The sequence below is a fragment of the Telmatherina bonti genome (genome assembly GCF_933228915.1).
Source record: "Telmatherina bonti genome assembly, chromosome: 14".
Classification (NCBI taxonomy): Eukaryota; Metazoa; Chordata; class Actinopteri; order Atheriniformes; family Telmatherinidae; genus Telmatherina; species Telmatherina bonti.
In genome coordinates, this window is record NC_136612.1 from 30,371,141 (window position 1) to 30,387,093 (window position 15,953).

General features: G+C 41.0%; 1 protein-coding gene and 1 long non-coding RNA gene across 2 annotated transcripts; one reads left to right on the forward strand and one right to left on the reverse strand.

Moving 5' to 3' along the window:
* Positions 1 to 1,339: 1,339 nt before the first annotated feature.
* On the reverse strand, positions 1,340 to 14,801 carry rundc3aa (RUN domain containing 3Aa). The gene is made up of 11 exons (XM_079252771.1): positions 14,674 to 14,801; positions 6,966 to 7,093; positions 5,784 to 5,917; positions 5,613 to 5,698; positions 5,392 to 5,481; positions 4,581 to 4,661; positions 4,314 to 4,479; positions 4,071 to 4,228; positions 3,786 to 3,899; positions 3,501 to 3,607; positions 1,340 to 2,256 (listed from the first exon to the last, which is right to left on the reverse strand). Exons 1-11 carry the CDS (start codon positions 14,778 to 14,780, stop codon positions 2,114 to 2,116), a joined length of 1,314 nt encoding a protein of 437 aa, XP_079108897.1. The 5' UTR covers positions 14,781 to 14,801; the 3' UTR covers positions 1,340 to 2,113.
* LOC306765351 lies at positions 9,827 to 13,707 on the forward strand. The gene is made up of 2 exons (XR_013771561.1): positions 9,827 to 10,023; positions 11,056 to 13,707. It is a non-coding gene; the product is annotated as an uncharacterized lncRNA (long non-coding RNA).
* Positions 14,802 to 15,953: the final 1,152 nt, after the last annotated feature.

The window sequence follows — 15,953 nt, forward strand, 5'->3', positions numbered from 1 at the left end:
TCTAGACCAATTTGAACCCTTAAAACAAGCCCAGGCCATGCACTTTTAAAGGTGGATGTCACAAATCATTTATCACTCTGTGAATATGTTTGGCTGCAAATTATGCTTTGCAAAAACTTTCAACGGCTGCACGGTGGCACAGTGGTTAGCACTGTGGCCTCACAGCAAGAAGGTTGCTGGTTCGATCCTTGGCTGGTTTGGTCAGTGGCCTTTCTGTGTGGAGTTTGCATGTTCTCCCCGTGTATGCGTGGGTTCTCTCCGGGTACTCTGGCTTCCTCCCACCATCCAAAGACATGCATGATAGGTTAATTGGTCACTCTAAATTGCCCCTAGGAGTGAGTGTGAGTGTGGTTGTTTGTCTCTCTGTGTGGCCCTGCAATGGACTGGCAAGCTGTCCAGGGTGTACCCTGCCTGTTGCCCAAAGCCAGCTGGGATAGACTCCAGCTTCCCTGCAACCTGAATTGGAATAAGCAGTTTGGAAAATGAATGAATGAATGAAAAACTTTCAACATCATGACCAAATGATTTTCCCTCATAAAACTTTATAGTTTAACACGTGCCATTAGATCTAGACTGGCGTAATTAACAAAATGCTGATTCAGATCATTTATTGGCATAAGCATGTTTGAACAAATATTCACAGCAATATATATGAAAGTAAGTCATAACCTAAGGAAGCTTACTGGGAGGCTTAATGTTACTGTGTTTACTTTTGATGTTTGCATATCTTGTTTGGATGGATGCACTATGTTGACCAGGTTTAAGCATCATAGAAAACAAGAGTGTAGATGTTCTATCACATCTATGGTTCACACAAGTCTGGTCTATTATGTACTAAAGGTATTTCCTCTGCAACAAGAAGAGCTTGCTTTCTGTGCAGCAACAACAGAGAAGGGCACAAAAGCTTTTTTGCTAAAGTTCAAATTGCTTTACACATAAACAACACAACAGTAATCAGGAAACACGTGTTTCACATTTCTGTCAATAGCAAGAAGGTCGTTGCTGTTTGACATGTTAACAGTAAGGTTTATGGCTGCTATCTGCCCTCCCACAATATGACCTGAAGGATGTGCTGAAAAGCTCAGATTGCATTTTTCATCTTGCCCAGTGTGTTACATTGCACCACTAGATGGAGGCAGAGTAAAGAAATTATCTGCTCAATGTCCTAATTAGTCCCCTCTTTAGGCCCATTTGCAATCTCTTGGTACTATTTGTTCTTGTCAGTGAAAAGCCAAACAATGATATAATCTGCACAGACAGCAGGGATAATGGAAAAGGCAGTTTATTGCAACACAAAACAAACAAAAAAAAAACTGTATGCATGTAGGAACATGCCGTTCTGCTGTACTAGGTAAAACCAAACATGTGATCATACTGTATGTGGCATCTTAAGATTTGATAAAAACCAATAAATTGCTGCTCAGAATTAAACTTACTCTAACAGTTTGTGGTGATAGATTAGGCCAGAATGACACACTCTCAGGGGTGATGGACCCAAATACCATACATGTAAACTCTTAAAAACAGACTTGTCTTTGCTTTGACGCTGTAAAAAGAGGTCTGTAAAACTTACTCATCTTGTATCTGTACCTCTTTAAATCATCATAAAATCTGTTACTTCTGTCTGAAAGGTTGCATCAAAACAGCTGGTAGGTGCTGTTTTGGTTACACTATGACACGAAAACTGAGGAAAACAGGAAGGTCACAGGAAGAATACTGACATATAAATAAAAAGTAGATGGAGACATTTAGAAGGTAGATGGATGCTTCAGAAAAGGTCTTGCAGGTGTGACTGGATGCATTACACGATTCTGGATGAAAGGATTCATGGAGAGTTCAAAGTGGTGGTTGCAGAGTAGAAGCAAAGAATCTAATGGATAAGGATAGAAAAAAAAAAAGAATTAAAAGAGACGGATCCTTTCAACTTCATGATGACTTCCTGTTTTTGTGGAAAAAAATCCACATGTTCTGTCATGACTTTCCTGTTGAAATCTCATGGAGATGGAAGTAGGGTGGGAGCAGGGTTTTGGTCGGGCGCTTGGACGTGATCAACGCAGCATCGCCAGGCAGACAGGCTGGGGGTTAAATCTTGGCTGTTGTTGGTCTGAAGCTCCTAGCTGGGAGAGAGCGCAGGACTGGGTTCAGTGCTTATGTTGACCAAACACTCGCTGGACTTGAGGCTTGCCAGGGACTTGGAGCTCGGCAAAGAGGCCAGAGAGCCGCACAAACCCAGCATGGAGGGAGTGTTGTCTTTCCCTGTGGCAGCAAAACACAGAAAACACAACAAAATTCAGCTCACGATTATGCATAGTTTAAGCTGCCTACATGAAGCACAACACACAAGCCTTCACTGGAATGTGTGTGTATACATGTGTATGGGTGGCTGTACTGAAAGACTTTTATATAGTGGTGGAGAAATACAATAACATTCCGGCACCACCTAAAAATAACGAGTCGTTGTTATAAATGGCAAAAGAAAGCAAGAGTGGTTCAAGGAGAAATGTTATATAACATATATAACAGGTCAAGAGTCTGGGTGTCATACTTAAAAGCACACTCCCCTTCACATCTCATATAGACAAGGCAATTTTATCTATAGGGCACATTTCCTACAAAACAACAACTAAATGTGTGTTACAGCAAGCGCAGATAGGACAACATAAAACAATAAAAGATTAAAACAACAGAAATAAATAAGCATTTCAAAAAGTTGATAACATATGGTACAGAAATAAAATAAAGTTCAGCTGCCACAAGCAGGACCAAACAAAATGTCTTTAACCTGGTCCTAAACTTCATCACACTAGACATTAGTCTCACATCATCAGACTCTTCCAGACTTTAGCTGCATAGAACTGAAATGCAGTTTCACCATATAACCAAGATTACTAGGTCACTTTTATCTTCAACATTAACAGTTTGTGTCCCTCCCTAAACCTCACACCACTGTCATCCTGGGTGCAAAATTCATCAGCGGGCCTCCCCACCAGGACCCCACTGACCCATTACATCACAGCTGTCCTGCTGCAGCTCCACTGGCTTGCCATCACATAGTCCACTCAATTCAAAATATTACTTCTATTTACAACCTCGCCCACCTTAACTATCGGACCTCATCCATATTCCATACCTGCTTGCACCTTTAGACTCTTCTTCTATCCATCTCTTCTGCTCACCACATTACTGTGGGGGGCAGGGCATTCAGCTGCTCTTCTTCCAATTTACAGAATTCACTTCCTCCAGACATCTGCAACACTGATTTACTTCTACTTGAAGCAAAAACTATTATTATTACATCCATCTATCCATTTTCTCAACCACTTAGTCCAATAAGGGTTGTGGGGAAGCTGGAGCCTATTCCCACAATCAATGAGCGAGAGGCAGGCTACACCCAGACAGGTCACCAATTCATTGCAGATTATTATTAGTATTATCATTGTTATCATTATTATTATCATTATTATAAAATATTTTGTGATGCATTATCTGAGCAGTTTTACCTGCTGAAGTCCAGGCGGCATCTCCGTTCTGCCTCCCATCAGTCTTCTGGGAGTCAGAGTTCAGACTGACGTCAGCAGAAAGCTGCTCCAGACTGTGGAAGCTTCTCCTGTCCAACATAAACATCACCGTAATACTTATTAAAGCAAAAGCATCTATGAATGGGACAGTTTAATTCCTAGTTTATTCACTTGAGTCCATTATAAACACGTCTATGTAAGTGAGATCTTCAGTATTTGATGACATAGAGGAAAAGCAACGGACTAAATGCAGTCCGGTGTGTTTACCTGCGGAACAGCTTGACATCGGCTTGATTGTTTGCGATGGTGGACCACTGGTTGACTAGTGGGATGGAAAGATCTTTCGCCAGATGGGAGGAATCGCAAGGCATGAGGGTAGAACTGGTGAGTAAACAAAGTGAAAGTGATCTATTTAAAATCTCCTCATGAGCAATGTATCATCAAAAGATCTGATTTTCTGTGTATGCAAAGATTTACACACTCTGATGTTATTGTGCGTTTGTTAAAGAAAAGTAAAAAAAGGAAGCATATCCACAGTTTGTGCTTCCTCACAGTTGTGCCTGCAGCTCCAGGATGATGGCCTCAAGCTCTTTCTTCTCCTGCTGGCTCTGCACGGTCAGCTCCTCCACCTTTGCTCTCAGACGCTTGTTCTCCGTCTCCACATTCTTCAGCTGCGACTCCCGTAAGCGCACCAGCTCCTCCAAATAACCCTGGGCAGCACACACGTTATTACATGAGGAAATTTGCTAAGAAATGAATGGAGAAAAGCAGTAATTACAAGTTGCCGGGACTCACCTTCTGGGCATAAACAATCTTAAACCTTTGCTCCATCTTGCGACATTTGTTGCTCCAGCTCTCCTCGTCCGTCACCAGAGGAATGTAGGGATGCTCGGGGACACTCTCCTCACTGTTGCTGCTGTCAACACTGCGGCGGTCCTCCTCATCACTAAGGTAGTCGTAGCTACACAGCAGAGGCAGGAGTGTTGTTTCACCAAACATCCTGCACATACATGCATGAAGCGCTCAGCATAGCATGAATTACATCAGGTGGAAAGGTCTCACCTCTGAGTGAACTTCAGGTAGGGCGTGTAGTCAATCACGGCCGGAGATTTCCCATCCAGGGTCTCACCCTTCAAACAAAAACTGCACAGATGTTTCTATATGAGAGTTTTTATGTCATTAACTCATTTGGTATGTACATGAAACACAACTCACGAACAAGCCAAGAAAATTGAAAAGGCTGATGTTACACTGATCATGTCTTGAAAGCAGAACATTTATTGGTTAATGTTGAGACACTTATTACCTCCGCCAAGGAGGTTATGTTTTACCCGGCGTTTTATCTGTTTGTCTGTTTGTTTGTTTTTGTTCAAGATAACTCAAAAAGTCATGGACGGAATTTCATGAAATTTTCAGGAGTTGTTGGAAATGTGAAAAGGAAGAACTTATTTAATTTTGGTGGTGATCCGGACCACCGTTTGGATCCAGGAACTTTTTAAAGGTCTTGGCTCTCCGAGTCCTTTTATAGTTTAGGGGTTTTTGTTGTTAATTGCCTTGTTTAAAAAAACATCCTGTTGTGCAATAAATAATTTAAACATTGAGAAGTTGTACATGTGGATTGAGAAGTTTAGATAAAGTCGAATTAAGATCCCCTGTAAAGGTTAATGTGCATTTTAAGTACATTCTGACATCATACAAAACACCAAATGTCCATCATTGTTGTGAGTAGTGTACATATATTCTGATTCAGATTACACTTCAAACTAAATAACAGGTCTGAGAAAGTTAGACAACCATAGCTTCATTCAACATTAATGTGTGTGTGTGTTTTCTAATAACAGTCCTGGCTCTGTTTTTTCTGTCAAAAGTTCACCTGAAGTCAATGGCGCTGAGTCCAATCAGCATGCCTGTCAGAACTGTGGCTTCTTCTCTCAGCATTATGGCTCCCTCATCGTAGAACCTCCTGTCAGGTGGAGGTGAGAAGTGATTACTTTTCAATCTCTTTTTGTTTGGATGAACAGATAACAAGCAGGTGTAGTAGAGACAAGCTGCAACTGGGCTGCTCAAAATCAAAAATGTTTCACAACATCTGACCTGGTTATTCTGGTGTCTCTCAGAGCAGTGGACACATATTCAGACAAGCGTTTCTCCATCAGCGCCACTCGAATCCACGCCCGACCCTGTAGGCCGATAGCAGAAGCGTGAACAGAAGGGCCTCTCTCACACTCGCCCACACACACAGTTGTGCATACAAATGATCCTTGCCTTGGCTCGTGACGTGCTGATGTTCTCTATGTTTTCAATGCTAGCGATGCAGTTGTTCTGCACCTTGCTGCACGCCAGCCGAATGTATTCCCAGAAACTGCGCTGACCATCTGAGCTGAACCAGCTTCCTGAGCCTGATTCAACAGTAGAATACAGCTGTGAATAATGCCAAACTCCAAACTGTGCTACACAACCCCAGACACAATCCAACTGACTGTATAATCAGACCAATTTTATAGTGACCGTGGCAACCAATAATGCAATAACCGCCAATAACATAATAACTTGCCAATAACTTTGAATAACTTGAACTTTGAATTTCCCCTTGGGGATGAATGAAGTATAATTGAATTAAAATTGAATTGAATTGAATTGAATTGAATTGAATTGAATTGAATTGAATTGAATTGAATTGAATTGAATAAATGTCAGAATTTTTGTTGCTGCCATTTTTTATTATTTTCTTTGTCGGCTCTTAAATTAAATTAAATTAAATTAAATTAAATTAAATTAAATGTTTGGTAAACAATCTCAGGTGGCATCACATTCTGTTTTTATGAGTACTATGATTTTTTTGACTACTTTTAATTACTTTCATTGGCAGTTATTATTTACTGAAATCAAATTGTTTGTTATTGTTATTGTGTTTTGGTTCATATAAGTTTAGGATTGCTTTCTGTTGTTTTTGATTAATGCAAAGTAAACTAATAATAAATATTAAATTAAAAAAATCATTCTAAAGATGTTCTTTTGTTGGAAGTTCATAATATGTAATATGAACTTAATATATGTTATTTGTTAATATATGTAATATATTATCATTCTATTGGTTGGTCATTAGCTTAGCATTAAATACATCCTGTGGAAATGGAAAAATGCAGCCAATAATGCATCAATGCAAGAAAAACACAAGATTTTTTTCAGTTGTTGCAGTTTTGTTCAGATTATTGCAATTTTGTCAAGATTTGAGCTTGTAGGTTTTATTAAATCCTAAAAGACCCAAAATACTACACTTTGGTTGCTACGGAGATTAAACAGTCATATCAGTCTATTTAATGTTAAATGTTAACATTTTGACCAATGTACAGCTTTCTGTTCAAGTTTGATCCTTCATATGTTTTCACTTTTTAACATAAACAGTCAGATGAACTGATTTGTCCCTTGTTTGCTGTTTTATGTTACCTGCGGTGTTACCTTTGAAGCGGTGGCTGAGGATGTGCTCTAAAATAGCAGCAAAGTTAATGAACTCTTCGGATGAGTCATCGATGGGCTCTGCTGTGTACTTTTCGAGGAGAGTCTTCACAGAGAACCTGAAACCAAAGCACACAAACCAAGCAGAATGAGTAACATCCCAACCCAACATAAAGAAAAGACATGTACCTTCACGTGTTAAAGACTTTCAGTTGCTGTTGTGCAGCACATCCCATGCAGCTGTGTACTGTACTGTACCGCAGCAGACAAATGTACTACTGTATTTAAACAACGGCAGGGAGAGCTTTTTTTTTTCCTTTTTTTGGAAACCATGCCATCTTATCATACTGAGGTCACCCCAATTGTCTTGTATACTACACAAAGCTCCCCTTCAGTGCATTGGCAGTGTTATCATGAAAACAACACAATTAACCCCCTGTCTTTTCAGTCTTTGTGCATGCTGTGCTTCCAGGTCCTTTTGGGTCTTGTCTCTGAGGGACCGACCAGCATCAAAGAATGATCAAATAATTCCCTCCCCCTTATCTATACATTGTGGTCTGATCTATTTAGGGAAGCTGCTGCAGCTTTAGTGTGGCTTTTGACCTCACAGGCTCTCCCTTCTGCACCACAGAAGGACTGCTATGCAGCGCATACGCTGAGAGCTGGCACCCAGGCACAGGCTCGGGCTGACTGCCTCCGCTTCGATGGGCAACACTAGCATCACAGAGGGCAAGACAGCCCTGGCGGTGGGAAACACCTCCATAGCCAGGGGAAAGACTACCGTCTCCTTAGGCAACTCCTCCATCTTCAGGGGAGTGACCACCACCTCCATGGGAGACTCTACCATCCAAAGGCAAAAGACGACTGTGGCTCTCGGACGGGCCAGTTTCAGCCGGGGAACCACTACCACATCCTTCCGCAAAGCCTTGACGTCCAAGCGCAGGAACACCTAGATGGAAAAAATCCCGGAAGGCAGGGCTAAGACTCCCAAAGCAACCAAGCAGTCCAAAAATGACTCTAACAATGAATGGAAAACTACATTCTCGTCAAGCAAGACCTCCTTCACCAAAGGCAGGTTTTCAATCCTGAGGACTAAGTACATTATCTCCTGGGGTAAATACTCGATCTCCTGGCGAAGAACCACCGTAACTTTGGGCAACACCAGCGTAGCTGTGGGCAAAACCTCCGTGACACGAGGGGAGACCACTAGCTCTCTCATCACTCTGACCTTCAGCCATGGGACCAAGTCTGTGTCTGTGGTTAAAACCACCCTCGTCAGGGGCACAGAAACGCATAGCAACATCTACTGGAATTTTCACACTTGATTCCTGCACACACTTAAAAAACCATGGATATGTCCATGTGGTCAGTTTTAGAAGGTCAGTAGTATTAGTAGTCAGTAAAAATGAGCTGCTGTGTCTGTGATCAATGTTTATAAGATATTTAAAGATAGTATTTAATCATCTGAAATCTGCTTGTGCAAAATAAAAGAGTTGGATCCTGTAAAAAGAAGAAGGTGCTAAATGGCTTGCAGATCTAATGGGTTTGCAAGCAGACATGAGTCCTGCTCAGCATGTTATGCAAATGTGACAGTGATGAGATGAGGCTTTATGGTGTGTTGTTGACTTGCCAGGGAGGGGAAGTGTGACCAGAAGTGTGACATATATGTAGAGACACGAGAGCATGTGTGGCTTTCAACACTACTCTGTTGTACTGCACAGCCGTCAACACATCCACGTCGCTGGTATAAATGTAGGAGTTTTGTGCATGCCGTTAAGTCCTCCTGCATTTCCATAACTATGCCGGTGTGTATCCAATGGCAAACCCTGTTTACGACAAGACTGTAAAAGTTAATTGATGTAACTGCTTATAAAGGTAACGTGTCTAAACACTGCTTTGCTTGTTTTGTATGCAGATATTGATATTTTTTATGAGATATTATGAGATTTCATGAAATGAAAGAAACTAAATGGTGGATGTTTGAGGAGTTGGCAAGAAGCAAGTAAAGGAACCACACCCATACCTCATATGGAAAAGAAGCGATAGGCACAGGAGAGGCACAATCAAAGCCTCCAATTCATGTTAAGAATGGGAACTCATCTAGTCTTCGGTCTGTAGAAAGTGAAAGCGTACAACTGCTTTTACATATGGTGCATACAGTTGTATGCAGAGGGGATGTCTTGCAATCAGAGGCTATAGGGAACAATGGCTCAGAAGAAAGTGATGTCACCGCAGACTGTCCTCTTTGCAACAATGTGTCCTTCAATCGTTCGGTGTCGTCGTGGAGATGGGACAATCACTCCACTGTCCAAGTCCACCCAGATAGGCTGTGGCCACCTACGGCTGCCTCTGTCCATTCACAGGACACATGGGTGGTATGTGGCCTTCCAAAGCCCACGTAGACCAGCTCAACGAAGGCATTATGTGACACGGGGGTCGCACTATCCATGCTTAGCATTCTGGTCTGCTCTGGATCCCAGCTGATGTTACTATTAACCCCGAAGGCTTGCAGAGCAGGGTGTGCTGCATGAGTGTGCGATGCTTTGCGTCGAGTGAGTCCCGAACCCCGCTGCTGAATCTGGGTCAGGAAGACGAGCTTCTCCTCAATGGGCAACACCAGTTTCACCGAGGGGAAGACAGCCTTAACTCTGGGCAATACCACCATAAAGAGGGGGAAGACCAAGCTTGCCATGGGGAACTCCTCCATCACCAGGGGCAGGAGCACAACATCTCTGGGGTCCTCCACCATCACCAGTGGGAAGACCAAGATCTCCTTAGGTGGCGCCTCCTTCAGCAGAGGCACCACTACCACCTCTGTTCGGAAAGCCTTCTTCCCCAAACGCAAGACGCTCTAGATGAAAGGGGACCGCTTTATGGGGTGGGGGGACTGGCGCAAAATGTCACGAGAAAACAGCATAATCGCAGAGAATATACGGACATCGCTACAGCATCTGCACAGGGTCATTTCCAACTGAGGGCAAAAACTGGATTAAATTTACTTTTGGAACTTTAACTTTGTTTGTTCGCGGCGGATTTATCGAGGAAACAGGTTAGTGGCATCTCAATTCTGTCTGAACATTTTCTGCAAAGAAAAACTGGTAAGGCAGTCTTCTCATGTGCTGTAGACATCTGGAGATGCTGATATGATATCTGTAAAAATGGCCTGTACCTCACAATGACCCAAGGATTGGACTTGGAGGTGATGCCAGTAAGAAGAAATATTGCATGTTACAGCAGGCGTTTATTACTGTTATGTTTCAGCTCCCTCTCGCCTAAAAAACAAATCTACCAGAGGCTGCAGATGCTTGTTTGACATAACAGAAAGAATCCCATCTGAAATGAAGCATAAGGAGGAAAGAAGATCCTTTTCTGACTGAGATATAAAATCAGCCTTGGAGATAGGCCACAAAATCTTGCATTAAGACCATTTTTATATTCCCTGACAGAAAAAAATGCCTGAAATCAGGAAACTCCTCATTATGCACAGTGCTGAGCTCCTGGAAAACCACACGGGAGCAGCTGATTAATGCCTGAGCTGCCCTCTCTGCTGATGTGATCTCCTTTTAAATCATAACAGAGGAAACTGTGATATGCCATTGCATTATCAGGTCAGCATGACCCGATAATGCATTGGCAAAGTTATCATCAAAGAAAGATTGCAGCTGATGTTTGTAATTTTACTGAAGTTCTTTGATCCAAAGAGGAATTGCTGGTATGCCTCAAATGCAAATGGATGGAGTGGAAAAGCAACATGCTCTTGGTACGATTTGACACTGAAAAACAACTGCAAAGCCTTCTGACAAGCTTCTTTTGTGCCCCCTCTCATTCAGCATGGATCTCTGCCAAGCCCACTCAGCTCTCTTTAAATGCCCTCTTGTTCTCCTTTCTCACCACTCTACTGTACTTACACAATTGTGCTAAAGCTGCACCACACAGGATAACCCATCACCAGCGACACCTAACCCAAATCCACGAGCCCAAGTACCTACTCTCAGCTTTGTTTTCCCCTCTTTGCGCTCATAAAAGTCTCCCTGACTCCTTTTTTATTTCTCTCCCCTCTTATCTCTGTCTGTCTCTTCAGTCTTGGCAGGATCAGATGACACGGGTGAACTCCTCACTGGCGGCAGCATTGTGCAACACCAGCCAGTACTGAACTGTCGGGGGGGACGTCCTGTCCTGCACTGGACTGGAAAAAAAAAGTCATGAGACAAATAAAAGAAAACTCCATTAAATACCAAGATATGGATCATAGTTTGGCCCAAATTCAAAAGTTGTAATAATAATAGCAGGGTTTCTTCTTCTCTCTCTCTCTCTCTCTCTCTCTCACCAATTCCCTCTGTAAACAAGTGTTGAAGCAATGTGTTTCATGGTCGGTGGAGGTGTAGCGGGATCAGGGCATCAGTTGGACAGTAAGGGTGTTTGGCTGCGAAGCGCTGAGAGTGTAAATCAGATCTTTGGGTATATGACAGCAGGGTTGAATTATTAACTGGGTGTCACACTGATTTTAAAGGTGAGAGAGAAAGCTCTTCAGCTTATGACTGGTGTCCAAGTTGTTCAGACAAACTTATGGAAACCTCTGCTGTATTTTCAGATATTTGGTGGCAACAGTAAGATACCATTTAGGTGCAAAATCATTTTTTTTAAATGCAAAATAAGACTCCATTAAAGCAGAAAAATATCTACACATGCATATTTTAAAAGAAGTTGATAGCACATTTTCTTGTTATTTCTTTTAAATGGAATGAAAAAAGGTAAAAAGATGCACAAAATTATGCAACTTTCACAAGTCTCTAGCTCTCAGAATGATGATAATAATAATAATAATAAAAACATGAGAGCCATCAACTTGCAAAAGCATGTCCAAGAACTGTGAATCTGCATTTGTGTTTACAACAGTACAGGAACAGTACTCTCCTCCTGAGCCACGCCCTGGAAAAGCTCAGACCTCAGCCAAGATATAGCACATCTCCCTCCAGTCTTTCCCTCCCTGTTCCATTTTTGTTTACAGGAAGTAGCTGAATAGATAACACTTTAAATTAGACCTGTCTCACTTATCTTATTTATTCTTTCTCAGGTTCACCGTGTCCACAGCAACAGTCTTCTGCAGTCATGGACAACAGCATGAGACCTCTTAGCCAGAGTAAATCCACAAAAACATGATCTATTTTACACACAGCAATACAAAATGAGTCCTGTAAAGATGCACAAAGCAATTTTCTAACTCATCAACACTGAAAATTTGGTCAATTTGAATTTCAGTTAAAGCAGGAGTTGCATGAAAATGACCACTTACTGCAGAAAGGCTCATCTGAAACATGTTAGAAGAGCCTGTTGCTAGTGGCAACAGTGAACAGATACAGAAGATCATGATGACACTGCTGTCACTGTGGAAATATGAAACATCACAAAGTCTCTTCATACAATGAAAATGTTCAGACTTTGAGATTGCATTTAATTAAAGAAAATATAAACATATGTAATCACAGTTTTACTTTCAGCCTGTGATCTTACACTCAGTTTCAGGTCAAAAACCCCATTTGGATTAATTCGTTTTATGGTTTAAAGGTTATCACCTGACTTTAGTGTCAATATTGTAATGCCTTTCAGACCCTGGTGCAAGCTTTGTGCAGAAACTTTTCCCTGAGATGATGCATGTTTCATCAGATTTCCCTTCGTAATACACAAGTACCTTTGCTGTACATGTATCTGTAATGGGTTCTGTTCTGTGCACCACTGTAAACATGGCACTGAAACACTGCAGAGATTAGCCAAGTTATTGTGCCTGGTTCTAGTGACCCGCATCACGATATATTAAGTGTAGAACTTTTAAAGAGGACTGTGATGCCAGGTTGATCACAGAACCAAGAAACCATAAATAAAAACATGGACTTTTTGACCCCAAAAAGAACAGAAACAGTCCATTTTCTCAATAAAAAAATATATTGTTAAGAATTGAAAATGTTAATCTCTGTGTGTGCTGACTGTATGTTAAACAAGTATGTTTTTACAACGAGGGAAAAGACGTCAAACTTTATACATATACGCATACATGTTAGCGTAAATAACAGCTTGGCCTGGTGTACTAATTAAGCACTAATATCACTTAGCTACCACAGCCAGGCAGAAACTCAGCTGTGGAAATATCTGTGTCTAAAGTCACGAACTTGGATCCTGGACTCTGCAACAACACAAGGCCCAGCCAGCTTTACTGCCAAGCCAGAAGGCTGCTGTTGATTCAGGATCGCTCCCCACTGAATCTGAAGGATCACACAACAACCTATGTCTACTTGAATCAACTCTGATCAGACTGGCGTCTGGAAGATCAACATAAAGAGTCCAAAGTGATGAATAAGGAGATCAGGCAGTGACACAGACACGCCTGGAAGAAACTCCCCTTAAAGTGAAGCTAATCAACGTCATAAGTGAAGGAAAGAAGCCGTGTAGTTAGCGTTACTGATGAAAAGCTGTTTGAGATTTATTTCTGTCTTGTCTGGTTTGTTTGTCGTGAAAATGCTTAAATTATTACATGTGCAATTGCATGGTCAGGAAAAAAGTGCAAACAACTGTGTTTTTGTGTCCTTGCTAATCTTTCTCTGTGTCCACTGTGAGAACTTTTATTTCTTTTCAGGAATGCTCTGCTTCATGTTATGTGTTTTGCCTTTCTGTACAAGTCAGACAGGACCTTGGACAGAAAGGAACTGGAATAAAAATGGTTAACTGTGTGTATACCAGAGAGTTTGGGCTTTTTTCCCCTTGGTTTTAACTACATTCTACTCACCGCAAAGCTATACATATAGATGTCAGAAAATCTAAGAAATAAACAGACTAATTATGAGCATTCATGTTAATTTTGTGAACACATTTAGTGTAAAACAGAAATTTTGCAACAAGTCACTTGTGATAGCACAGAAGATGTAATGCTATAATGCATAATGAAGCTTAGATATCTGTCTATATCAGATACATTTGAAATAATAATTTAAATTTCAGGAAAGTTATTATGAAGGAAAAATACAGTGAAAACTGTTGAGGACAGTGTTTTATCACAGCCATGTGAAAATGTACAGGACAGTCCATGTCTGCGCTCTACAGGCTGGATGAAGGAAGACAGAGGACCAGTGATGCGGGGAGGAGTCCTTGTACAGTTTCCAATGTCCTTGTCCCATTCAGCCACTCCAGCTCTCAGTGATGGGGGAGAAAACCTGCTGTTGGCTTAGTTTATATCTACTCTGCATTTTGTTGACACTGAGGTGATGATATCATTTAAAGCTACATTTGCAATAAAACACGTTAGATTGGACATTTTAAAAAATAAAAACCTTGCTAGGACAGACTAGAACCAAACATCATATCAAAGACAAACTCTTTAAAGCAATGTTTCAGCAAGCTGCTGCCAGAGAATAAAGGTCTCTATGCTCATTTCTATTTACCAAAAGAGGGTGTGATAGCAGGGGTATGTGAAGGTGAAAACGCACCTGCCTCTTCTCCATCTCTTGTATTTCCAGAAATGTGTCGATCATTCAGTATATTTTTTCATCCATCTACTGTTTCATCACAAGACTCATTTCTGGGATGGGCATGTTATATGGAGTAGAAATCCCTCCGTCTTGGTCTGATTTATCATATAAACTGGGCAGCATGTAGGGGCAGGTGCAGATAAATAAACAGGACGTCGATGGGGTTCGTGATGAAGCTGTACCTGCAAACCGTGATGAGGTTTTTTCGCTCCACCGCGACGCTCCGCACAGACGCCTTCTTCGATGTCAGACCCATAGCCATTGCTGTCTGAATGCAGCCCGACTCCATCCAGCGGCGGCCCCGGGGCCTCTTCTGGAACCGTGCCCAGGCCAGGACCTCCCCTCCGCGGGCCCTGAGACCTACCAACACCCGCTGTCCTCTGCTGAACCGACGGACGCCGCAGCGGCTGCTAGAGGACAGGGGAGAAGCGACCTGTGTAAAGTTAGATACGACTACATAGATAATTTCCTGTTTTGACTTTCAAAATTAAACTGTTATGATTTATTTGAGCTTTTGTGTGCTGGTGATACTTTTACGAGTAGTTCAACATTTCCGGTTTTTAATCGAATAAGGACTCTTTAAAATAAGCGACAATGATGTCTGCATTCTCATACTCAGTAGCTTTTAAAGAGAACTAAACAAAAAAGACTAGAAACATCTTTTCAAATCATTTGTGAGATATTGTATAAAATAACAGGACATACAATTATATGATTCTTTTTTTTTTTTTTTTTTTTTTTTTAATTAAAATAGGTCCAACTTTATCTTTTTACTGGTCCAACTTTATTGCAAGCCCTACAAGTTTTATATTCTTACTGTTAATTTGACGTTGTTAGATTTATCTTTATATAAAGGTATATATAAATTTGATATTGTCATTTTAAAATCAGTGAATGAAAATAAGAAAAATAAATATTCACAAATTCTCCATGTGTTTCTTTGGATGATACACAATAATGAATTAATAAATAGATAAATAAAACTCATTACTACTCTAGTTTTCGTGTTTAATATGTCTTTTTTGTAGTCTAAACCCCAGAAGTTATCAGTCTAATTTCTCTATAAGCTTTTAGGATATTTAAAAGTTTGTAAAAACTTTCAAGACCGATATTTGTCCGTCATAAGTATTCCTTTGTATATACCAAGGCTCCTATATCTTCTGGCGTTCTTTAATCGACACCATCTGTTCTCCTGATTTTTTTTTTTTTTTTTTTTTTTTTTTTTTTTTTGTTGTTGTTGTTGATAAGTTTTTTGTTGTTGTTGTTGTTGTTTGTCTGTTGTTGTTGTTTTTTTTTTTTTTTAAATCGTGTCATGTCCAGCAATTAAGCAAGTAGAATGATGGTCTGGATGCTGTGTTTTTTTTTTTTGTTGATGAGTTTGATTAATCGATTAGCCCAGCGATGGACTGGCGAGCTTCCCCTGCAACCCTGAATAGGATTAAGCAGTTAGTAAAAAAATGAC

What these genes read in the sequence shown, in the direction of transcription:
- rundc3aa (XM_079252771.1), bottom strand. Translation starts at nt 14,780, where the DNA reads ATGGAGTCGGGCTGCATTCAGACAGCAATGGCTATGGGTCTGACATCG. An exon ending in AGAGACACCAGAATAACCAG is followed by an intron (nt 5,482 to 5,612) that starts GTCAGATGTTGT and finishes TCCACCTGACAG; the next exon opens with GAGGTTCTACGATGAGGGAG. An exon ending in GATGTCAAGCTGTTCCGCAG is followed by an intron (nt 3,608 to 3,785) that starts GTAAACACACCG and finishes TATGTTGGACAG; the next exon opens with GAGAAGCTTCCACAGTCTGG.